Below are 25,363 nucleotides of genomic sequence, written 5' to 3'. Positions count from 1 at the left end.
TCTTCCCCCATAGACAATTTCTCCCACACACAAACCTTCTCCACCCAACGACACTTTCTCCCCGACAGACACCTTCTCCCCCCATAGACACCATCTCCCCCGATAGACACCTTTTGCCCACACACACGTTCTCCCCCCATAGACACCTTCTCCCCTACACACACCTTCTCTCCCACACACACCTTCTCCCCACACACACCTTCTCCCCCCATAGACACCTTCTCCCCGACACCCACCTTCTCTCCCCACAGACACCTTCGCCACCACACACACCTTCTCCCTCCAAACATACCTTCTCCTCCACACACCTTCTACCCCACACACACCTTCTCCACCCATACACACCTTCTCTCCCACACACACCTCCCCTGGCACACACACCTTCTCCCCCCATAGACACCTCTCCCACACACACCTTCTCCCCCATAGACACCTCTCCCACACACACCTTCTCCACCATAGAAACCTTGTCCCCACACACACCTTCTGCCCCCATAGACACCTTCTCACCCACACACCTTCTCCCTCACAGTTTTTCCCCCCACAGACACCTTCTCTCCCACACACACCTTCTCCCTCCATAGACACCTTCTCCCCCCATAGACACCTTCGCCCACACACACACCGTCTCGCCCCATAGACAGCTTCTCTCCCCACACACACCTTCTCCCCCACACACACCTTCTCCCCTAATAGATACCTTCTACCCAACACACACCTTCTCCTCCCAGAGACACCTTCTCGCCTACACACATCTTTTCCCCCCATAGAAACCTTCTCCCCCACACACACCTTCTCCCCCTACAGACAACTTCTCCCGCCACACACACCTTTTCTCCCACACACACCTTCTCCCCCCATAGATACCTTCTCCCCAACAGACAACTTCTCCCCGCATAGACACCTTCTCCCCAAACACACCTTCTCACCCCATAGACACCTTCTCCCTCACACACACCTCTCCCCCCATACACACCTTCTCCCCCCTTAGACACCTTCTACACTCACACACCTCCCCACATAGACACCTTCTCTCCAACACATACCTTCTCCCCCCATAGACACCTTCTCCCCCACACACACCTTCTCCCACCTAGACACCTACTCCCCCACACACACCTTCTCCCCCCATAGAAACCGTCTCTCCCACACACACCTTCTCCCCCATAGAAACCATCTTCCCCACACACACCTTCTCCCCCCATAGAAACCTTCTCTCCCACACACACCTTCTCCGCCATAGAAACCATCTTCCCCACACACACCTTCTCCCGTACACACACCGTCTCCCACAAACAAACCTTCTCACCCCATAGACACCTTCTCCCTAACAAAGACCTTGTCCCCCCATAGACACCTTCTCCCTCCAAACACACCATCTCCCCCAAACACACCTTCTGCCCCATAGACACCTTCTCCCCCACACACACCTTGTCCCCCACACACACCTTCTTCCCCCACAGACACCTTCTACCGCACACACACCTCCTCCTCCCATAGACACCTTCTCCCCCACAAACACCTTCTCCCCCACAGGCATATTCTCCCCCACAGACACCTTCTCCCCCACAGGCATATTCTCCCCCACACACACCTTCTCCCCCCACAGACACCTTGTCCCCCACACACACCTTCTCCCCCATAGATACCTTCTCCCCCTACAGACAACTTCTCCCGCCACACACACCTTTTCTCCCACGCACATCTTCTCCCCCCATAGATACTTTCTCCCCAACACACACCTTATCCCCCCATAGACACCTTCTGCCCCCATAGACACCTTCTTCCCCCATAGACACCTTCTACCTCACACACACCTCTCCCCCCATACACACCTTCTCCCCCTTATACACCTTCTCCAGCACACACACCTCCCCACATAGACACCTTTTCCCCCACACACACCGTCTCCCCCATAGACACCTTCTCCCCCCATAGACCCCTTCTTCCCCCATAGACACCTTCTTCCCCACACACACCTTCTCCCCCCATAGACACCTTCTCCCCCAATAGACACATTCTCCCCCCATAAACACCTTCTCTCCCTACACACACCTTCTCCCACACCCTCACCTTCTCCCCCGCATACACTTTCTCCCCCACACACACCTTCACCCCCCATAGACACCTTCTCCCCCACACACACCTTCTCCCCCACACACACCTTCTCCCCCACACACACCTTCTCCCCTCATAGACACCTTCTCCCCCACACACACCTTCTCCCCCATAGACACCTTCTCCCCAACACACACCTTCTCCCCAACACACACCTTTTCCCCCCATAGACACCTTCTCCCCCACACACACCTTCTCCCCCCATAGACAATTTCTCCCACACACAAACCTTCTCCACTCAAAGACACTTTCTCTCCCACAGACACCTTCTCCCTCCATAGACACCGTCTCCCCCCACACACCTTCTCCCCGGAAAGACACTCTCCCCCCCCACACACCTTCTTCCCCCATAGACATCTTCTCCTCCCATAGAAACTTCCTCCATCACACACACCTTCTCCCCCCATAGACACCTTCTCCCCCACACACACTTCTCCTGCACACACACCTTCTCCTCCCTTAGACACTGTCTCCCTACACACACCTTCTCCCGCACACACACCTTCTCTCCCCAAAGACACCTTGTCCCACACACACACCTTCTCCCCTACACACACCTTCTCCCCCCCATAAACACCTTTTCCCCTACACATACTTTTTCCCTCCGTAGACACCTTCTCCCCCCCCCACACACCTTCTCCCCCCAGTAGACACCTTCTTCCCCCCACACACCTTCTCCCCCATAGATACCTTCTCCCCCTACAGACAACTTCTCTCCCCACACACACGTTTTCCCCCACACACACCTTCTCCCCCCGTAGAAACCTCCCCAACAGACACCTTCTCCCTGCATAGACACCGTCTCCCCACACACAACATCTCTCCCCATAGACACCTTCTCCCTCACACAATCCTTCTCCCCCCTTAGACACCTTCTGCATCCCACACACCTTCCCCCGTAGACACCTTCTCCCCCACACACACCTTATCCCCCCATAGACACCTTCTCTCCCCATAGACACCTTCTTCCCCCATAGACACCTTCTCCCCAACACATACCTTCTGCCCCCATAGATACCTTCTCCCCCAGTAGACACATTCTTCCCCCATAGACACCTTCTCTCCCTACACACACCTTTTCCCACACCCTCACCTTCTCCCCCCCACACACCTTCTCCCCCACACACACCCTCACCCCCCCGACACCTTCTCCCTCCATAGACACCTTTCCCCCCACCACACACCTTCTTCCCCACACACACGTTCCCGCCCACACACACCTTCTCACCCACTCAGACCTTCCCTCCCCAGACACCTTTTTCCCCACATACACCTTCTCCCCCCATAGACAATTTCTCCCACACACAAACCTTCTCGCCCCAAAGACACTTTCTCCCCCACAGACACCTTCTCACCCCATAGACACCTTCTCCGCTCACACACACCTTCTCCCTCACACACACCTTCTCCCCTACACATACCTTTTCCCCCCAGACACCTTCTCCTCCACACACACTCTCTCCCCCCATAGATACCTTTTCCCTCTCACACATCTTCTCCCCCCATAGACACCTTCTCCCCAACAGACACCTTCTCCCCGCATAGACACCCTCTCCCCACACACACCTTCTCCCCCCATAGACACCTTCTCCCGCACACACACCTTCTCCCCCTGTAGAAACCTTCTTCCCCCATAAACACCTTCTCCACCACACACCTTCTCCCCCCTTAGACACCTTCTCCACACACACACCTTCCCCCATAGACACCTCCTCCCCCCCACACACCTTCTCTCCCCATAGACACCTTCTCCCCCCATAGACACCTTCTTCCCCCATAGACATCTTCTCCCCCACACACACCTTTCCCCCCCACACACACCTTCTCCCCCCATAGACACCTTCTCCACCACACACACCTTCTCCCCCCACACACCTTCCTCCTCACACAAACCTTCTCCCTCCATAAACACCTGCTTACCCACACACCTTCTCCCACACACACACCTTCTCCCGCCATAGACACCTTCTCCACCACACACACCTTCTCCACCCATAGACACCTTTTCCCCTGCACACCTTTTCCCCCCATAGACACCTTCTCCCCCACACACACCTTCTTCCCCCATAGACACCTTCTCCCCCATAGACACCTTCTCCCCGACACACACCTTCTTCCCCCATAGACACCTTCTCCCCCACACACACTTCTCCCGCACACACACCTTCTCCCTCATAGACACTTTCTCCCGCACATACACCTTCTCCCCCCACAGACAACTTCTCCTGTCACACACACCTTCTCCCCCACACACACCTTCTCCCCTACACATACCTTCTCCCCGCATAGGCACCTTCTCCCCCACACACACCTTCTCCCCCCATAGACACCTTCTCCCCCCATAGACACCTTCTCCCCCCTCAGACACCTTCTCCCCCCTCAGACACCTTCTCCCCCCACACACACCTTCTCCCCCACACACACCTTCTCTCCCCATCGACACCTTCTCCCACACACACACCTTCTCCCCCCAGAGACACTTTTTCCCCCACACACACCTTCTCCCCCCATAGACATCTTCTCCCCCACTCACACCTTTTCCTCCCATAGATACCTTCTCTCCCACACACACCTTCTCCCCCCCACACACCTTCTCCTCCCATAGATACCTTCTCTCCCACACACACCTTCTCCCCCCCACACACCTTCTCCTCCCATAGACACCTTCTCCTCCTCACACACACCTTCACCACCACACTCACCTTCTCCCCCCCAGACACCTTCTCTCCCCATACACACCTTCTCCCCCACACACACCTTCTCTCCCACACACACCTTCTCTCCCAACACACACCTTCTCTCCCACACACACCTTCTCCCACACACACACCTTCTCCCCAACACGGAGCCTCTCACCACTCCCGGCTCCTTCCTCCCCTGTGGCTGTCTACCATTCGCCTTCCTCACTGGGTGTTGGCTGCTGACGGGGGCAGCTACCTGCTTTTTCACACTCAATCACCAGGGTCTGACACAGGGCCTGGCACACAGCTGGTGGTTTTGGACGAGTGGACGGAAAAGATCCATTGGGGGAGAGGCTGGAAACTGTGCTGTGGGAGGGGAGGAGTAGGGAGTTGGGGTCCCTGGGAGGCCAGGCTCTGCCCCCCGACTCACCATCCTCTGGGGGTGCTGGGAAGGGCTCACTTCTTCGGGGTGGCGTCCGACCTGCAGAGGAAAAGGGGGCTGGGGACTCATGTGGGTCAGCCTAGGGCTGCTGTCTGAGCCCTCAGGCCCGGCCAGCCGGGGACCCTGGGCCCGTCAGGATGCAGCGGATGCAGTGTGGTTCCTGGGCGTGCGCACAGCTGCAGACTGTGACCTGTTCCCGGGCCCCGAACCCTCAGGCTTGCCCCTTCCCTGCCCCTTGCCCCACTGGGCCTTCCTTTGCTCGGGGCAGGCCGAGCACTGAGCGGCTGCTGGGTCTCTGCTGGGGCCTAGAGGACCTGGGAACAGAGTCCGGGCCCAGACATGGGTTAGGAATTAAGCTAAGGGAGTGCAGCAAATGGACGCCATCCGCAGAAAGGACCATCTGCCTCCATTTCACAGAGGGGAACGCTGGGGCTCGGAGGGGAGGGCCCAGGCCTCACTGATGCTGTTCTTGGGCTGGAAGATCTCGTTGTAGTCCTCGGCGTTCTGGATCTCCGCCCGAGACTCCCGTTCATCCCGGTCATCCTCGCTGCTGGGGCTGCGGCGCTCGCTCTCTGAGTTCTGTTTCACCCTGGGGAGCAGGCCAGGCAGAAAGGAGGCGGGGGCCCCGGTGAGGCAGGGGCTGCGGGCCCGCCTCCTGCGCCCCCCAGCGCCCTCCGGGGCCCTGAGCACCCCACCTCTGAGGCTCGCTGCCGGTGGCGCTGGGCCGCTCGTAGATGCGCCGAAGCGGGGCGCTGGGGTGGGGCGGCTGCTGCGCCGGGGGCCAGCTGTCCTGCATGGGGTCCGGGGCTACCGTGCCCGTCCTGGTGACCCGCGTCAGGTCCACCACGTAAGAGGAGACGCTGCTCTGGGAGAAGGCCACGCCTATCTGCGGGAAGCGGCAGAGCTGGGGCGGGACCCTTCGCAGTGGTGCTGGGGGACAGGGTGGGGGGGGCAGGACCTCCCCGGGGCCGGGTGGGAGTTGGGGGCCTGAGGGGGAGGCAGGCAGGCGACCCAGCAGAAGGGTGCACGGTGGGCGGTGGCTCTCTCACCAGCTGGTCATTGCAGATGGCCAGGTCGGCCACCTTGCCCCAGTTGACGAGGACCACGTCAAAGCAGCGCTCGGGCTCCCAGCCGTAGACGCGCAGTGAGTCCTGGCAGCCACTATACAGGCAGCAGCCATCGGGGTTGAAGAGGACGCTCCTGGGCCAGGCGAGAGTGGACCGTGGGTCAGGAGACACCGGAGAGGCTGCGGGGAGCCCAGGACGGGAGGGAGCGGAAGCGGAGATGGGAAAGGTCCACCTGCAGCCACACCCCACTGCCCGGGAGGAGGGCCCTGGCCCACTGCCCAGCCGCCCGCCTACCTGACAGGCCCTGGCTCCCCTTCGATACAGCTCACCACCTGGAATTTCTCCAGATCCCAGAAACGGATGGTCCTGCAAAGGAAGCCAGGCTGTGCTGGGAAGCCGGTGCCACGTGTTGGCCTCCACACAGGCCAGTGGCCGGGGGCGTCCACTTCTCTCCAGACACCTGCCGCCCCAGGTCACGGCCATTCAGAGCAATGCCTGGGGCCAGGGGCTGGCCCTGCACAGGGAGCGGGAGGGGACTCAGCACCTGGGAGGTGAATATGGGCCTTGGATCCAGACACGCAATCAAGTCCCAGGACACTGGGGCCAGATCCAGACATACCATGAAGTCCCAGGACACTGGGGCCAGATCCAGACATACCATGAAGTCCCAGGACACTGGGGCCAGATCCAGACATACCATGAAGTCCCAGGACACTGGGGCCAGGGAACCAGAGTCGGGAGAGAGATGTGACCCGGGTCCCATCCCAGCTTGGCTGGCAGTTAATTCAGTCTACCTGGGATCATGTGACACCCTGGGACAGAGAGACAGACTGGGGACAGATATACACCAGAGGACAGAGATGTGAGGGACAGCAGTCATGGGCGACGAGCCCTGCTCCTCCTCCTCACCTGTCAGAGCTGCCAGAAGCCAGGAGGTACTCATTGGGGTGAAACTCCACCACGTTGACAGGCCCCGTGTGGCCAGGGAACTCGGACATCATCTTGCCAGCAGTCAGATCCCAGAGCTGGGGCAGGGCAGGGTGGAGGTCAGGGCCAGCCTGGCCCTCAGCTGCCCGCTCGCCCTCCAATCCAGCCCGAGCTCTTTATCCACGAACCTCCTCCCACTCTGGACAGGCTCGGGATGTGCGAGCCTGATCAGGAGGGAGGTGAGGACCCAGCCTGAGTGGGTTCAGCAGACCCCAGTCTCCAGCCCTGGGCCCAGGTCAGGCCGGGAGCTACCTTCACCGTGTGGTCATCTGCGGCCGATGCCAACCACTTCCCGTCGGGGCTGAACCGGAGACACCGCACGGCCTGGCTGTGCCCCTGAGGGGAGGACAGAGCATGAGCACCCGAGGGGCCTGGGCCCAGTGGCCTTCTCTCCCCACCACCCACTCCTCCCTGCTCTCCAGAAGCAGTGCTTCCTGGGAGCAGGCGAGGAGGGGACTGCCAGCCACGTGCGGGAGATGTCACAGAGGGACACTTCTCCATTGTGCGCTCATGGACTCCCAGTCCTGCAGGACGCTCCAGGAAATCAACACTGCGTGGTCTTATAGTTTGGGAAGCAATGTGTCTTGTGTCTCTTTTTGGAGAGTTAAATGCCTCCTCTTAACATCAAAGGGTCTAGAAACCTCCAAAATTAATTATTAAACCCAGTCCTTCCAAACTCATATGAACAGGAACCCCCTTCACTTAATGACACCTGTTAGCGGCCTGCAAACCGTGGAGCACAGTTTGGTAAACACAGCTCTGCGGGGAGTCACGGAAAACCGGGGGCCCAGGTGGACCACCCACTGCACTCCTGCTCTGCTCCAGATGCATGTTTCTCATCTGGACTCTTGTTTCTCACGTTCTCACCCAGGTTGGACAACAGTCCCCTCCAGCCCCTGCCAGGGTCTGGGCACCGCCCCATGCTCCGCACCTGCAAGGTGCTTGTGGAGTGATGGACAGAGGGTGCCTTGCTTACCCTGTATCGGAAGACACAGCCTTTCCTCCTGATGTCCCAGAGCTGTGAGGAGAGGAGCAGAGGGGGGCAGGGTCAGGACAGGTCACAACCAAGGTGGGCTGGGCTGGGGAGGCCTAGCCAAGCTCAGTCCTGGAGCCTGGGCCAGAGGGCAACATGTGGCCATGAGCAGAGTGGGGCTCTGGGCACCTCCAGGTCATTACACCCCCAAGTGACAGGGGTCTGGAAACCGCTCACTAAAGCTGGGCATCCCTAGCAGAAATGTCTGGCAAACGCTTCCACATCCCTGCCCTGGGAGGGCATGGATGCTGCCACACAGGGGGAAGATGTCCCCTGAAGAGCCGAAGCCCACCCCCCACTGCAGATGGGATACACCGTCCCGGTCCCGCTGCTTGGCCCGGCGGGAGAGCCAGGGTGCAGAGTGGTGGCTCACCTTGATGTTCGTGTCCTGGGAACCCGAGGCCACAAACTCGCCATACGGGTGGAAATCCAGGCTGCAGATGTTGGCTTTGTGTCCCATAAGTGTGCGAAGGACTAACAAGGAAGAGAGCAGAGACAATGGCGTGAGAGGCAAACAGGATGGCTGGTGGAGCGAGGGCCGTTGTGTTCGTTTGTGTGTGTGCTTTCATACTGACTGCACAGAAAAACACAACAGTAGCACAGACTTTCAAAACAGGGAGGAAAACCAACCAGAGTCCTACCACCCTAACAACTAACTTTCCTATTTTCCTCTCAAGAGATGCCAGCCATTTCTGCCATTACCCGAGCCCTCAGAAAACTCCCTACAAGCTCCCCACAGCTTGCACCTCTGGGCTTGTCCCAGCATGCTCTCATGAGAGTGAAGCCTCAGAGTCAGCAGAGCCAGGTAGCTATGGTACTTGGTTCAGGCCCTGTGGATGCGGACATGGAGCTTATGGTCTGCCAGGCATCCCACCACACCCAAGACAGTGCAAGGAGAGAGATGCAGGAGAGGTCCAAGCTGGGGGAGAAGCTGCTAGGTTGAAAAGAGAAATCCAGGGGGGCTTCTTGGAGGAGGTGGTCGTTGAGCAGGATGTTAGTGGGTGGCAGATGAGGGAGGCTGCAGGCAAACCTTGCGTTTCTGTCTCAGAGTGTTCTCTGGTACCACTCAAGTTTGCCTCTTCTCTCTGGCCTCATGTGTCTTGCTTTTTATAAGATTTATAATTCCGCTGTTTGAATGAAACTGATCACCCCAGGAGTGCTGGTGCCAAGGGGTGTGGCAGTCCAGCCGTCCTTAGGTTTGCACCAAGGTGAAACAGGCTGCCTTGTGAGGTGGTGAGCTCTCTGTTGGAGGAGGTGTTCAAGCAGACCCCAGATGTAATGCTTTAAGGACAAGATTCAACCGCACCAAAACCTGAGCAGCTGCCCTCCTCACTCTCTGTAGTTGTCTCGGGGGCTCAGCATTGCCTTGCTGGCCAAGGGGGTTTCGGGCACATGCTGGCCAGTCCAGGCCCTGGAGGGAGGAGACTCGTCTGGCTCCTGCCCCAGTCCACACCACCCCCACCAGCCCACCTGCTTTGCATCCCATAAGCCAGGCTTCCAAAATCCTGGCCCGCCCTGAGAGGATGTGGCAGGTTCACATTCGTGAAGCATGCCTTCCTGTGGGATCCTGGGCTGACCCACCCTCGCCCTCTGGCTGCTCTGTGGAAAGCAGGCAGGAACACATTCTTCTGGTGTGATTTCTGCCCTTGGTCTTCTGTCCCAGGAGGGCTCTCGGCAGGCCTCCTGAGGCCGGACTTGGTCGCAGGATCCAGGAGCTGCAGAGTGGAGGGGTCTCTGGGGTCTGTCTGCCTCACATGGGAATCTCTAAGCCCTTCCAGCCGAGTAGCTGAACCCTCCAGTGATGAGCAACTGATGTGACAGTAAGGCAGCCCTTTAAGAACCCCTTCCTGCATGTGGGGTGCCAGTTTGCCTCTGTATCATTTCCATTCACACTGTGGTGGGTTGGGGGTGGAGGTGGGCCTGAGGTCTTAGCTCTTCCTGCCGAGGATGCTAAGGGCAAGTTTCTCTTCCATCGCTGAACCCCCCGCAAATGGCAGGGCGGACAACACTGGGATGGGAGTCTTGACACCAGGATTCAAGTCCCAGGTTCCGCCACCCCCAGCCACAGAGTCTTTATCAAGTTCAGGGCCCTCCCTGAGCCTCAGTTTGTCCATCTGTCAAATAAGGAGACAGGGCCAACCTGGCTTTGCATCAGAACCACCTAGAAGCTTAAGAAAGCCAGAGTCTGGGCCCATCCCACCACTGAGTCAGGCTCTCCGGGAGTGGGGTCTGGGCTGTGCTGTGTAACAGGCTCCTTGTAGAGCAGCCAGCTCTGGGAGTCCAGGGCTCAGGAATTCCAGAGGTCTTCAGTTTCCATTCTTTGCCCACCTCAAGAAATTCCTCACATTCCCTTATGCACGAAAGTCATGGTTGAGAAATCACGGCCCTTGGCTTCTCTTTTTCCCTTGCTCCTCAGTGAATGGTGAATGGCTGGTGCCCTCCACTGGGATCTGGGTCCAGGCAGAGGCTTCCCAGGAAATGAACTGCCTTCTGCCCGAGCCTTTCTGCTTTCTCAGCTGGAGCCCAGCCAGCTCAGGCTTGCTCCTCCCTGGCCCCTTGTCCAGCGATGCCCCCGCACTGTGGGTCCTGTGTGTGGCCAGGCAGTGGGACCGCGTGCTGAGATGCAAAGCATGCAGCCCCTCTTCATTATCTAAGAGGGCCTGGGGCTCTGTCTGTCTGTTTATTTATTTATGGCTGCGACAGGTCTTAGTCGCGGCACGCAGGCTCTCTAGCTGTGGCACGTGGGCTCCAGAGTGCGCGGGCTCAGAAGTTGGGGCGCGCAGGCTTTGTTGCCCCGCGGCATGTGGGATCTTAGTTCCCCGACCAGAGAATGATCCCGTGTCCCCTGCATTGGAAGGCGGATTCTTAACCACTGGACCACCAGGGAAGTCCCGGGGTTCTGTCTTTCTTAAACAGCCCGTCACTGCATGGGCAAGCATCACCCAAGAGGCTCGGGTTGAGGTCATTTCTTGAGGATCACCTATACAAGAGCAGAATGAACCCAGCCACCAGGCATGCGTGGCCAATGGCCACTGTCCTGCAGCAGAGGTAGAGCAAGCACCAGAGTAGAGGCCTGGAATGACCTTCAAGTCTCAGCCAGGCAAGGGGGGCATCTCTTCTGGAAGAGGCAGACTCGGCAAAATCCATGTCACCCTTTCCTCTCCTGTCCTTCAGGTAGGGGATGGCCTCCCACCTGGCATGCTGGAAGGTCCAGACTAGAGGTTGGCAAAAAGCAGGGAGCAAACAGGTTTTACTTGGACCTCTGAGTGTCAGCCTGCAGAGTGTTCTGAAAAATACGTTTTTGGTTTTATTTTTAATTAATTAATTAATTAATTTTTGGCTGCATTGGGTCTTCGCTGCTGCACACAGGCTTTCTCTAGTTGCGGCAAGCGGGGGCTGCTCTGTTGCGGTGCGCGGGCTTCTCATTGCAGTGGCTTCTCTTGTTGCGGAGCACAGGCTCTGGAGCGCAGGCTCAGTAGTTGTGGCACACAGGCTTAGTTGCTCTGCGGCATGTGGGATCTTCCTGGACCAGGGCTCAAACTTGTGTCCCCTGCACTGGCAGGTGGATTCTTAACCACTGTGCCACCAGGGAAGCCCTTGAAAAATATGTTGAATTAGCTGTCAACCTTCAGAAATGGGTGGATTCCACATAAATGTCCAGATTCCCAGCTTCACTTGAAAAATCTGTACAGCTGGCAACACTGCGCCCACACTGCCGTGTGGCAACAGCCACCAAGGCTGAGAGGCAGCCCCCCTTCCAGGGAAGGCGGGACTCCCGACTTGGCCCAGAACTGAGGGCACAAGTTTATAGACCAAAAGACCCCAGTGAGGATCCAGCACAGGGATGAGAATAGGCCCACCAAGGCCTATTCTGTGAAACCTGAGGACACTGGGACGAAGATCCTACAAACCTGTAAAGAGAGAGAGGCAGAAGGAGGAGAGACGCAGGTCCCATGAGAGGGATCTGGGATGAGACGGCACTGACTTCCCCACAGCAACCCTGGAACCTAAAAGGCAACGGAGCTGCACCTTCACAATTCGGAGGGAAAAGTATTCCCAACCTAGAATTCTATACTCAAACTCTTAAAAATAAAAGGGGGGTGGTTTTAGAATAAAGTAATTTTCAGGGACTTCCCTGGTGGTGCAGTGGTTGAGAATCTGCCTGCCAATGCAGGGGACACGGGTTCGAGCCCTGGTCTGGGAAGATCCCACATGCTGCGGAGCAACTGGGCCCGTGAGCCACAATTACTGAGCCTGCGTGTCTGGAGCCTGTGCTCCGCAACAGGAGAGGCCGCGATAGTGAGAGGCCCGCGCACCGCGATGAAGAGTGGCCCCCGCTTGCCACAACTAGAGAAAGCCCTCGCACAGAAATGAAGACCCAACACAGCCATAAATAAAATAAATAAATAAAAGAGGGGGGGAAACAAGAAAAGTGACAACGTGGGATCCGGTGTGGCAGAGTCGGAGAGAGTTCCCCGGGGAGGAGACAAGGGCCTCAGGATGGCAGCTGGGCTGCAGGCCTGGGAGCTCCCAGGCCACTAGGACCTGGGGACAGAGGCTCTGGGAAGAGACACCTCAGTGATGGGATGGGTTTGGGGGTAAACTCAAGGAGGAGCCTTCCTCTTCTGGCAGAGAAGTTGGGGCTGGATTAGTAACAAAGACACAGAAAACATGCAGATGAAAAAAAGAACAACTATTAATTCCAAGGAAACAAAATTATCAGAAGAAAAGAAATACATACAATCAGCTCTGAATAATATCTATAGGTCCTGATAATATAAACACTGAGTATTTAAAAGGTGATTCAGGGAGGATGGGGGGGAAATGTTGTGAGTGACGGAGCTGGGGTAGCAACGAGAGAGCTCAATTCTCCTTTTCTGTAGGAGGAAGGCACAGCTAATGTATGAAGTGTTTTTAAAAAGGAAAGAAACTGCAGTATATCCACATTGTTTGGAAAAGCGGAGGCGATTAGCACTCACCAGGTGAAAGGACAGAAGGCTGAGGCCCCTGGAGTGGGCCGGAGTGGGGCAAGGTTTCCTCTTTCCATTGTGACCATTTGTGAACTACCAGCATTTGACTTTTTAGACTATGCATAACTTCTATAAAGATGAAAACTAAATTAAAACAAACAAAGCACAAGGAAACAGAAAGTCTGGCCGCCCAGGCCCCATTCCTGCAGGCAACAGTTAGCTGGAGCTGAGTGGGGACCCTCGGGAGCGGGGCACACACCCCAGTTCTCCGCACACAGCCCCCTCACTCATTTACGAGTCCTGCGTGGTCCCTGGTGGCACTTGATGTCATTCCAGGTTCTGAATCCACAGACACCCACCCACCCATGCACACATTTGTCCATCATTCAGACATTTACAGAACGCCCCCTCAGTGGCAGCACTCAGACAGCAATGCACGTCACTGCTGCCAGGTCAACAGGGGTGGGGGTCACCACACTGTCCGGTCAGTGCCCCAGGAGAAAAGCACCAAACCTAGTCAGGACAGGCTTCCTGGAGGAAGCGGCTGGACAGCAAAGCCGAGGACAAGCACAACTGCAGGTGTGCGTGTGGGGAAGGCAAGTGCGGACACCTACTTTTGGCAGCTTCCAGGTCCCAGACGCGGATGGAGCCCGACTGGGAACCGGCCACAATGAGCTCCTCAGGGGTGTTGAGACGTACGCTCTCCACTGGGGACGTGTGACCCGTCAGGCTCTGCGAGGAGAGGGTGGCAGCTTCAGCACTCTGCGCGAACAGACCCCCAGCTATGGCCCTAAAATCTGGATCCCTGGGAGGCACGTCAAGCAGGGATGCTGTGCTAGACCGAGCCACCCCCAGGCCTCTCGACTCCCAGGGCTAAAAGTGGGCCAGACGCCAGTCGTGCTCCTGGCATGAACATCACCTGCAGAAGTGGCCCTGGGCCCCTCGGAGGGGGGCAGCTGACCTTTTAGTCCCAAGTCCACAGCATCGCCCACCTGGGCTGTGCTCCCATCTCCACTCTCCGCCCGGCCCAGCCCTCAGGAGGGGAAACCACGGCAGAACTGAGGCCTGGCTCGTCAGCGGCACACACCTCGCCCCTCTGGAACGCGCGGATCCCCAGAGGCGGCCCCCTCTGGAGGACCCAGCCACGTTCTCAGGCAGGGGCTCTGGAACCCAGGGGACCTGGGAGTGACTCTGCTGGGAGACACAGAGGCTCCCCCCAATTCAGACCAGGCCAGAGCTGGGCAGGGCTGAGCCCAGGGATGGGGGTGGGAGGTGCTGGCACTTCCAGCTTTCTGGAGAGGAGGCTGGAATCTGAAATCCGTGGTGTCTGTCACTCCCCGTACAGCACTGGCCACCGAATGCCCAGTGGTGATGCCATCAGCGTTTGCTAAGACCATGTTCCCATGGGAACTGGGGACAGTAGGGGAAAACTGCTCCTCAGCAGAACTACCCAAAGGCCAGACAGTTACAAGCAGCTTGCCCGACTCCCCAGTATCACCAGCAGGAGTATAAATGGGTAGAAACTCCATGGAGGGCAATTAAGCAAAAATCTATCCACAATTAGAAATGCACATTCCCTGCACACCAGGCACTCCACCTTGGGGCTTACCCAACACACACTCAAACACGTGAAACAACACAGACCCAAGGTCATTCTTTGCCGTGAATCTGACAACAGACTGGAAAGAATATATATGCCCATCACAGGAAACTGTTTAGAGAAGCTGTGGCCACCCATGCAATGGAATAGCATTCAGCTACAAGGATGAACGAGGCACCCTCTGAATATGAGAAAGACTAATCTCCATGATGCTCTCAGGTGAGAAAAGGTGGAGGACAGTATATGTCGCTCGATAGCATTTGTGCAAACTAAGAAGGGGAAGGGGACCAGGCATACACATTTGCTTGCAAATGTATAAAACAATCCTGGAAGGACACAGAGGCATCGGGAGCCGCGGTTGTCTCCAGGGAGGGATGTTTGGGTCAGGGAGCTATACAAGTTCACTCACAGTCAAAAACACACAGAAATGCAAAGACTGCCTGCAGAGGTGATAGCGTGTGTATACACCTGAGGTGAGAAAGAACCTGGTGAGTCTGAGGCACTGAGAGGCCTGCTCTGTGGCAAGTGAGGGGATGAGGCCTGCTGGGGGCCTGTGAGCTACACCTGGTGTAAGCGGCTTAGTCTAGAGGCCAGACCCCACGCTGTCCACTGTGCTGTTCTGAGGGTGAGAGCATGGAGGTCACTTCATGTCCATTTTTTGTCAGCCTGTGTTGATTCTTTTTCAACTGGTGTATGTTACTTTGGCATTTCAGAGAGGGGAAACACATTTGAACTCCCAAAGCAAAGTGAAGCAAAACACTTTCAGTTCTGTCCTTAACCTTGGCCGTGGTTCGGGTCAGATCTCAGCTGTCTGCTGGACCTCACAAGAACACTAAGCTGATTAAGTTTCTACTAATAAATATCACCTCCCGGGATTTCCCTGGTGGCGCAGTGGATAAGACTCTGCACTCCTGCACTCCCAATGCAGGGGGCCGGGGTTCGATCCCTGGTCGGGGAACTAGATCCCACATGCATGTCACAACTAAGGAGCCTGCGTGCCACCACTAAGGAGCTGCAACTAAGGAGCCCGCGTGCCGCAACGAAGGAGCCGGCAAGCTGCAACTACAAAGCCCGACTGCTGCAGCTAAGACCCCGTGCAACCAAATAAATAAATAAATAAATAAATATCACCTCCCGCCGCTTTTTATCTTTATCTTTACTTGGCCAAGAGTCAAAAGACTGATACTGCCCTGTGCTGCAACACTGTGGCGGGAGAGGGCAGGCTTCTGTGCTGCCGGTGAGAATGTAAATTGATTTCCAGAGGACAGTTTGGCAATATGTTTTGAAAGCTTTTTAAAACATGCCACAGGGGGCTTCCCTGGTGGCACAGTGGTTGAGAGTCCGCCTGCCAGTGCAGGGGACAGGGGTTCGAGCCCTGGTCCGGGAGGATCCCACATGCCGCGGAGCACCTAAGCCCGTGTGCCACGACTGCTGAGCCTGCGCTCTGGGGCCCACGTGCCACAACTACTGAGCCCATGTGCCTAGAGCCCGTGCTCCGCAGCAAGAGAGGTCACCGTGGTGAGAGGCTTGTGCACCGCAGCGAGGAGTAGCCCCCGCTCGACACAACTAGAGAAAGCCCGCGAGTAGCCATGAAGACCCAACACAGCCAAAAATAAATAAATAAAATTTATAAAAAAAAAACATGCCACACCCACAGATTCAATGTGCAGGTCGCAGATCTGCTCAAAGATTTAGGGAGAGGAGGATGCTCCCCACTGCGGCTGAGCAGAGCCAAAAACCCGGCAATGACTTCCACGCTGCGAACCAGGCGTGGCCAAGCTCATCCCTGCGATGAAATACTGCGAGGCTTTTAGAAATCATGTCGTAAAAGGATATTTGTGGACACAGGAAAATGCTGACGATGTTGTTATTTTTAAAAAAACCAGGCTACAGAAGAGCAAGATAGTGTTCTGGAAACATACTGTTATACGTTTCTGTGTGTGTACACGTAGGCATGTTTGCATGTGTGCGTGTGTACATACAGGCACAAGTCTGCACACACATGCATGCGTACCTAGAAGGGCACAGACCAAAATACCAAATGTAATGGTCTTTGGATAATCAAACTATATGTGATTCATTTTCGTTATTTTTTTCCCTCCTTTACACCTTCCTGTTTTGGAAAACAGTTTTTGGCATTGAATATAGTTGTGTACAGGGAGAGAGTGCCACTGAAATGGAGAAGGACCCTATGGGGCCTTCCTAGGACAGACACACCTCCCCGCATGTCCTCTGTCTGCTTTTTGTCTGTAGAGAAACTTCTGTCAAAGAATAAATTTAATCAGAGAAATGAGGAAAATGCAGAAGCATCAAAGGAAAGCAGTCAAACAAGACCAAATAATAATAGCTTAGTCATTAAACAAAGTCAAGGACCTTCAGTTCCTCTTCAAGGGCTATGGATAATAATCTGAACCATATCTTTTGAGCTGTGATACTGAAATTCCCACCAGGTGGAAGAAGTTGACTACGTGACGACCAGACTATAGCCATGACCAAGAACTGCTGCTTCCAAGAACTGGCCTCAAAGAAATGGGGACAAACAGACCCCGGTACTAAAGATGCTGATCAGACCACTGCATGACCAATTTCAAGATGACTGTCAGAGCTGGCTGTGCTGCTCTGCAATGGCACCCTCCCAGCACCTACATACCCCTGAAACTCTCCTTTAAAAGTTCTTGCCCTCTGATCAACGGGGGGGAGTTGGCCATTGGATACGTGTCTGCCTTCCCCCCAGTTGCCAGCCTCCTGAACAAAGCAACCTTACCTTTCAACCAACACTTGCCTCTCGAGTATTGGCTTCCAAGCTGCAAGCAGCCAGACCTAAGTTTGGTAACACTGTTAAAGAACCAGTCCTCTAATCAGCTCCAACCAGGGGTGCTCAGATCCTTTTTGTGGAATGAGGTGGGGAATGAATCAAAACAGCCGCACGTGTAACTGACAGGCAAGCGGATAGGCCAGTGGGCAGGCGAGGCTCAAATTCGGGTCTGTGGGATTATTTTAGCATTCTCACGCAGGCTCCCCAGAGTTCTGTCCCATGGCCAGGTGACCCCCCCTCCCCGCATTCCTGAGGACGGGTCACTGTCCCAGCCATCAGGGTTGTCCTGGGCCTTCCTGAGCGGACGGCTGGGGAAGGCACTGATGTGCTGGGTTCCTGCAAAGCTGCCCGCTCCCAGCCCCCAACCCTGGCCTGCCCACCCACCCCTCCCCAGCCCCACCTGCCAGCCGAGCCTCACCATGATGCAGTTGGGCTTGTTGATGGACCACAGGTTGACACGGCAGTCATCCCCACCTGTGGCCAGCAGCCGGCCCGAGGCTTTGCCCAGCACCAGCGAGGACACGTTGCTGGCATGGGCCACGATCTCCTCTATACAGGAAAGAGCAGAGGGACAAGGCAGTCAGGGGCCTGACAGGCCACATGGAGGAGGGCTAGGCCTTGCCCTGCTTGGCCACCAGCCCTGGCACCCGAAGCTCAGCGGGAGGGCTCTGCCCCCTGCGGCTCCCCTTTGGTGCCCAGACACCCACCATGAGCCGTGGGACGAGGCACAGTTTGGGCCTGAGACAGAAATGACTATTTCTCAACTTCAGTCATTCCCATCCTTCCCTTAGGCCTCATGATTTTTTCCTTCTTCTGTATACCCACGGGTACGGTTATTGACTTACTATGCTCAATTTTTAAAACTGACTTGCTATTTTTATTTAGCTGTGTCGTTTAAGTAATAATGTGCATGAAATTATAAGCTTGATATGTTCATTCTATTTTTTCTACGATACAAAAAGAAAAATGAAAACAATTATTAAAATAAAAAATATTGACCCATGCACCTAAGCACCTCTCAGCCACCGCCTGGCGTTCCTGCTTTGGGGAACACACTTTCAGAACCGTGCATGTCAACCGCAGACGAGCCGTCCCCAGGTGAGCTCAGCCAGGGCTTCAGCCCGCAGCTTCAGAATCATGAGCTGGGTTCTGGTCTGAGCTCTGCTATTGCAGGCTGTGTGGCCTCAGACAAGTCGCTCACCCTCTCTGAGTGCTGGGTTCCTCGTCGGGTAAATGGGGATAATAACAGTGCTTGGCTCACTGGGCTACTGAGGGTTCAGTGAGGACATGCCTGTGGGCTGCTGCGAGGCGCTGGGTGCTCGCGGCTGCTCGGCAGGCTGAGGACCAGACGCCATGGAGAGCGGGCACTGGGGCCCAGGAGGGCACAGGAGGGTGGGCTGGGTGAGGAGGGAGCAGGACGCAGCCGCCTGAGGGGTCTAGGTATGAGGACCGACCGGACAGAGCGGGAGGCAAGGTCACTGTGGGCGGCCACGAGGGCCCCTGGCTTGGACTGGGGTGGGGAGGGCAGCGGACACATGTCTCAAGGGACATTGCCAGGGCCCCCAGGGAACAAAACATGGGCAAGGAACCAAGAGGCAGCCCAGGCCTCCGAGCCAGGGCCTGAGTAGCCCCTCCTGAGAACGCAGAGGGAAGAAACAGGTCTCCCCACACAGAGGAGGAAAAACCCCAACATGCTGACGCCCTGAGGCAGCTGCGAGGCCGGCGTGGGTGCCTCTGAGGAAGAGGCCACTGCGGCTGCCCTGCAGAGGCCCCTCCTGGGCACCTGCTCTGGCCTCCACCCTGCCTGGGGGTCTCTGTGGTGCCCGCTTCAGACGGCAGGAAGGCTGGGAAGCTGGGCCCAGGAAGGATGCTTGCCAGGTGGTGTGGCTCACAGGGGCTGTCAGAGCTGCCCAGGGGGCCAGGCTCCAGGCTCGACCTCACAGACAACACCCCACCTCAAGGCCCGGCTAGGCCAGCCCCAGCAGGGCGAGAGCTCCCAGCAGGCCCAGACCTGAGCCAGGGCCCTGGGGACCCCACCACTGGATTCGAGGAAGCTGGGCCTCTCTCTGGTCCGCACCTCAGCCAAGGAGCCTTCTGTCCTCTGCACACTGTAGGGACAGACGCCTGGATGCTCTGGGGCTCTGGTCACGGACACTTACATGTTCAAAAGCTTCTGCTGGGCCAAACTGACGGCCCAACCCAGCTAGAGGGCAAACCACCTTCCCCCTGAGCACTCTGATCCCCAGCCTGGGGTCCTCCCCCCTTCCCTGAAGACACTCCCCGCATGCGCTGCCCTCTGTGTGTGACCCACCTAGAGGCCTGACTGCCCACCCCAGCTCTCACCCTTCCCAGGGAAAGTCCTGGCTGGCCCCCACTGCACTGGGCCTTCTGGACGCACTGCCACCCCTCTCTGTACCTCAGGACTACTGCCCCCAGAGACAGCCATTAATGCATGATATAAATGTTTCCTGGGTACCTGCTCTAGGCCGGGCGCTAAGAGACAGTGGGGAGGGATAGTGATAAGTTTCTCGTTTTCACACTCCAGCCTGATCACATGGTCCCTGATACAGGGCATCCAGCCTGCAGAACCACAGACTTTAGGGTGAGAAGAATTTGAAGGTTGGGCCCTTCTAGAAGGGCTCAGACCACCCGCCTGCAAGCAGCCTGAGCAGGGGACTGATTGGAGCCCCTGGAGGGACCAGGGGGTGGGGTGGGGAAAGGGGGGCACACCTCAGGCACCAGGCAGAGGCCTCGGCATAGGGCACTGGCCCAAGAGCTCCCACTCTGGCCTGAAGGACAGCATCCAGCAATGGCCCAGGCCTGGGTACTGAACTTAAATGTACAAACAAATAAAAACAAACAAAAATCCTCACAGCAGGCCAGGTTGATGGCTGCTGCTCTACCCTGTGGCACAGGCCCATGCTAGTTTCCCAAGCTCAGGTGGCACAACCTGGACCCCACATCCCAGCCAGAGCTGGGGGAACACTGCATTCTGGCCAGAGGCACTGCGCACCTGCACCCCAAACAGAAGATGCAAAGAACTAGGTTTCAACGACCTCACGCTGGCCAAGCACGTTCTGATCCTCCCCAGACTCTAGAGCCACAAGGAGCCGGAGGTCATTTGGGCTTGGGCTCTCAGACAGTTTATACCCATGGAAACTGCTGTGCACATGAAATTGTCAGCAGATGCCCAATATGCCTGATCACATCACCTCCCACTTGAATGCTTTGAGGGCTTGGCCTTGCCCTTCAGATAAAGCTGAAACCTCAGAAGGGCTGGGGTCCTGCAGACACATGTCCTCACCAGCCTATGTGACACCACATTCTCCCCACTGCTGTGCTGCAGCCCATGGCCTCTTCTGAGGCCTTCCAATGCACCAAGCTTCCTGCCTCAGGGCCTTTGCACATGCTGTTTAGGCAGCCTACAGCACTCCCCTACCCCCACCCCTCATCACCTAGTTAACTGATTCAACGCACAACTGTTAACTGTTCCAGCTTGGAATTGGGTTCCAAGGAGAGATGGGTCAGTGTGATTATCTGATTCCTGCCTGTTGCCCTCCCCAGGCTCTGAGCCCCGCTGCATAGGGACGTTGTCTATTCTGTCCCCCACTGTCTCCCCAGTGCCTGGTTCTTTCCTGGTTTCTCAGGAAAAACAGCTGTTGAAGGTATACATTCATAACCCCAATAAATACAAAGCCATTCTGTCCAAAGTATACCCTCCTTGGGAGCCCATAACAGGATTCTCCCAGAACCCTAGGGCTGAGGAACAATTTGAAAATGGCCCAAACCTCTCATTTACAAATGAGGACGCTGAGGCCCAGCAAAGAGTTTTGCCCAGATTCTCACAGTTAAAAAAGTGAAGGAGCCTTGCCCCAGCTTCTGAAAACAGCCCAGGGACAGCGCATAGCAGAAGGTGGCCAGTTCGGACACACCAGATCTATGCCACCCAGTTATTACAGGCGGGGTACAGCCCACAGAAGCGCCAACGTGTAGAGCAACAGGTCTCAAAATATGATCTGGAGAACACTGGGATCCTCACGATCCTTTTGGGGATCCAAGAGAACAAAACTACTTTTATCATAACACTAAGATGGAATTTGACTTCTATACTCTCATTTGCTCACAAGAATACGGTGGAGTTTTCCAGGAGATATATGACATGTGAGGACATCATCACTAACAGCGTGTTTCTGCGTTCTTGTGTTTTAAAATGTCTCAGTATTAATTTCTAACACGGTAAATATTGATAGATGTGACTCCCATAAACAAAAACTCTTTGGGGTCCTCAATAATTTTTAAGAGTATAAAGGTGTCCTAAGACCAAAGAGTTTAGAGCTGTCAGTATAGAGTAACGGTGGGGGTGGGTGGTGCCCGGGCTCAGGTACATTCCAGAGGCTATCAGCATCCCTCTGCCTATCCTCTCACCCCAGCCCCCAGCCCAAGATGCCCTCATCTGACGGGGGAGCTTGACTTGTGAGACGTCTGAAAACGCCAAGAACATCTTTCAGGATTTCTTGCCCCATCCCGCCTGCCAGCCTAACTGGAAATCCTGCTAAGTGCTTCATTATGTTCATTTTCTCACTTGAATCTCACAGCAACTCTAGAATGGAGGCGTGATTATCTCCTTGCACAGACAGGAAACTAAGCCTCAGACAGGTTAAGTCACCCGGCCAATGTCATCCAGCTACAAAATGCCAAAGGCATGATTTGCATCTTGGTCTACTTTACTCCAAAGCCTGGAGTCTCCCCCTGTGCCAAGAACTGGAGACACAGTTGGGGGTTCAGGCCACCCAGCAACAAACAGCTATCAGGGTAAATGGGGTGAGAAAGAAAACCACTTACGTAGCTTCCAGGCCGTCTTGGTGACCACAGGGGTGGCCATCCTTCAGCTGGCTGGCACCTGAAGTTCCACCCACAATAGACTGTGCTTTCCTTGTGGGGTGGGGGTGGATCCCCCCCCAGATCCGCCAATCAAGTTGGCAGGGAGTTTCCACACATCCAGGCAGAGGGAATGCTTCGTCTCCCAGCCCCGGACCACCTCGTGGTTTTAAATCATCCACAGCAGCAGCCCGTGCGTGACTGTTGGGATCCTGGGTCATGGAATGTCAGGCTTGAGCCATCCCAGCTCAACACCGGGCTGGAACACAAACAGAGGTGATGGCTTGTTAGCAAATACCCAGGGGGAGCTCAGGGGTCCCTGGGTTTGCAGACCTGCAGATGCAGCTCCCTGGATGACCAAGGCCACTTGATAAAGACAAACACCCACCAAAACCACCAGAGCCAAGAGATGCACTGCAAACTGGGTTTGAGAATCTGGAGAGGGGGTACCTCAGGCAGGGTGACTTGGAACACAGGGAAAAAGAAGGTCCTCCCAGAGGCCAGGATGATGGGAGAAGGCTCTGTTCCAGGAAGCTGGCTGCCTGAAATGCAGCAGCTGCGGTGGGGAGGGGAAGACCACATGTCTGCAGTTCGGATAGATTGCTGGGAGTTACTGTTTCTCTGACGTATGGGAAGGGGGCGGAGTCAGAGGCTAAGTTTAGGGGCCCATCAGAGGCACCCTAGAGATAGGCATTGAAGTCTTCTCTGGGGACAGTCTCAAAGAGGGCCCTAGGGATCCAGTTCGTATCAAGGGAACTACACCGGGTCCCTGCAATTCCCAAGGACAGTGCTGGAAACTAGGCCTCCAGTCTGGTCGTGAGTCGGTATGACTCTTCAACTCTAAAAGGCGACCTCATGGAGCCTCCTATCCCCTTCCTCCAAGTCTCCCTCCCACGAACCCTATCCTCGCCCTCCCCTTTCTCCTGGGTTCCCCAGTTCTGCCTCTCTAGTCCTCCATTCACTCCTCCTTCTCCCTGCCGCCTGTGTCCCCCATGCGTGCACATCCTGTCTCCTGGGCTCCCTAACTTGGCCCCTGCCTCGCCAGACCCTCTTTTCTCCCCTTCCCCTGCGCTAACAGTATCCCCATTCATTCACTCTCTTGATTCTTGTGTCCCTATTCATCACCCCTCCTCCTGCTAGACCCCCGGCTCTGCTTCCGGCCTCCCTGGTTTTTCCCCTCCGGCCTCCGCGCCGGTCCCACCCCTCCCGAAGCTGGGGCTGGTCCCTCGGCCTCGCCTAATCCTCCCATTCCTCTCAACTTACGGGGCACAGGCTGCAGCCTCCCTCCGCCCAGAGCCCTCTCCGCCGCAGCCTGTCCTGGCCCCGCCTGGCTCGGCCCAGCCCGGGGCTCATCCTCCCCTCGCCTCCTCGCCCCCTCGGCCCCGCGTCCACCCCACCTGCAGCTGCGGCTCGGGAGGCCGAGGCTCCGCTCCAGGCGCGACCCCCACTTGCCTCCATCCCCTGGCCTGATTGGCCGCTGCTTGACAACCGACCCTCACAACAAAACCTCCGGCTCAGAGCCTCGCCTTCCTCACCTCCCGCACCAATCAGCCGCCGCGAGCTCACCACCCGCCTCCGGGTTTGACCAATAGAAGCAGGCGCTTCTGCCGCTTTTCCTAAGTACCCGCCCCCTTTTCCTGAATTGGACTAATCACGAGGAAGGAGCGTTCAAGAGCCGCCCCTCGGCCTCCAACGAACCAATGCGAGCTGCCGTGTCCTTGATCCCGCCTCCGCCTCGAGGTTTCCCTGTCCTCCCCTTTCCATCTCTTCCACGAACCTAGTTTGCATTTTCAAAATTTGAGACGCCCTCCAAGGGCTGCTGCGCCAATCCCTTTAGCAACCGTCCCGGGTTGACCAGTCAGCGTCCGCATTATTGGAAAACCAATTCCAGGATAGCCAATGGGAAGGGGACGTCGGGAGCAGCGTGACGCCTCGGACCTTCCATCTTGGATTGGAGCGAAGGGGGGACGAGGCCTTAGTCAGCACTTTGCGGTAATTCCTATTTCTTACCTTTGCTCAGGGGCGGTGTTTCCGTGCTCTGAAGACTTTGCCGCCCCTCCCTGGTTCGGACGCCGGCTTGAGTCCCCCACAGGAGGCGTAGAGGGAAACGGAGTCTGACTCCGGGTCCGAGTCAGTCGTGGAGCCCTGGAGGGAAGCCCCTACGGCCTCGGCCTCAATGAATGGATGAGTCGGCTGAACCCTTAGGCGGACCACCAACCTGGAACCCGAGAAAGGCCGACTTCGTTTGGGACTCGTGGGTGGAGTGGGCTGAGGGAAGGGTCGTGATCCGCCGTGAACTGGGGCCGCTACCCACGGAAGTCAGAGGAACAGAGGCAGGGGTCACAAAAATGTTTTGGGAGGGAGCCACTGGAACCATGTTTAGAGGGATATCATGCCCATGAGGTCAGAGCTGGGGTTAAGACTTAGACAGCCACGTACTCTGGACAAGGTGTATTTTCAGAGCTTCCAGTTTCTTGTCTGCAAAATGAGGGTCATCGCATACCCACCACCCCACCACCACTAGGGTGGCCCAACTCACAGAGTGGGAATGGCAAGCCCAAGGTGTGTGCCCCAGAACTTGGGGTCTTGACGCTAGACTGCAAGGGACTGGATCCCAGCGCCTCTTCTTATCAGCCACTAATTAGCCATCTGTGAAATGGGGATGGCATTGCTGTATTAAATAAGACTTGTAAAGGTGGTTCCAGGCCATAGATAAAGAAGGGAAGGAGAAAAAGGCTGGTGCTGGGGCCTGTGAACCATGAGGTACAAATA

General features: G+C 56.3%; 1 protein-coding gene across 4 annotated transcripts in view; it reads right to left on the bottom strand.

Moving 5' to 3' along the window:
- The window catches only part of KATNB1 (katanin regulatory subunit B1), a 70,519-nt gene extending 46,382 nt beyond the window's left edge, over positions 1 to 24,137 (bottom strand). The window contains exons 1-14 of one of the 4 annotated variants that reach the window (XM_082438190.1): positions 23,989 to 24,137; positions 22,556 to 22,850; positions 18,132 to 18,262; positions 13,913 to 14,030; positions 13,308 to 13,427; positions 8,702 to 8,802; positions 8,272 to 8,313; positions 7,548 to 7,631; positions 7,218 to 7,333; positions 6,603 to 6,674; positions 6,291 to 6,441; positions 5,937 to 6,127; positions 5,700 to 5,830; positions 5,230 to 5,280 (exon numbers count right to left, since the gene is read on the bottom strand). In XM_082438190.1, coding sequence (XP_082294316.1) covers positions 5,230 to 5,280; positions 5,700 to 5,830; positions 5,937 to 6,127; positions 6,291 to 6,441; positions 6,603 to 6,674; positions 7,218 to 7,333; positions 7,548 to 7,631; positions 8,272 to 8,313; positions 8,702 to 8,802; positions 13,308 to 13,427; positions 13,913 to 14,030; positions 18,132 to 18,262; positions 22,556 to 22,595 — 1,348 coding nt within the window. In that variant the 5' untranslated portion in view covers positions 22,596 to 22,850; positions 23,989 to 24,137. The other 3 variants (XM_082438191.1, XM_082438192.1, XM_082438193.1) reach the window with 3 other exon arrangements.
- Positions 24,138 to 25,363: the final 1,226 nt, after the last annotated feature.

This window comes from Balaenoptera physalus (genome assembly GCF_965194825.1).
Source record: "Balaenoptera physalus genome assembly, chromosome: 19".
In the NCBI taxonomy this organism is placed as follows: domain Eukaryota; kingdom Metazoa; phylum Chordata; class Mammalia; order Artiodactyla; family Balaenopteridae; genus Balaenoptera; species Balaenoptera physalus.
Note: the sequence above shows the minus strand (reverse complement) of the source record. Positions and strands in the feature narration are given on the sequence as shown.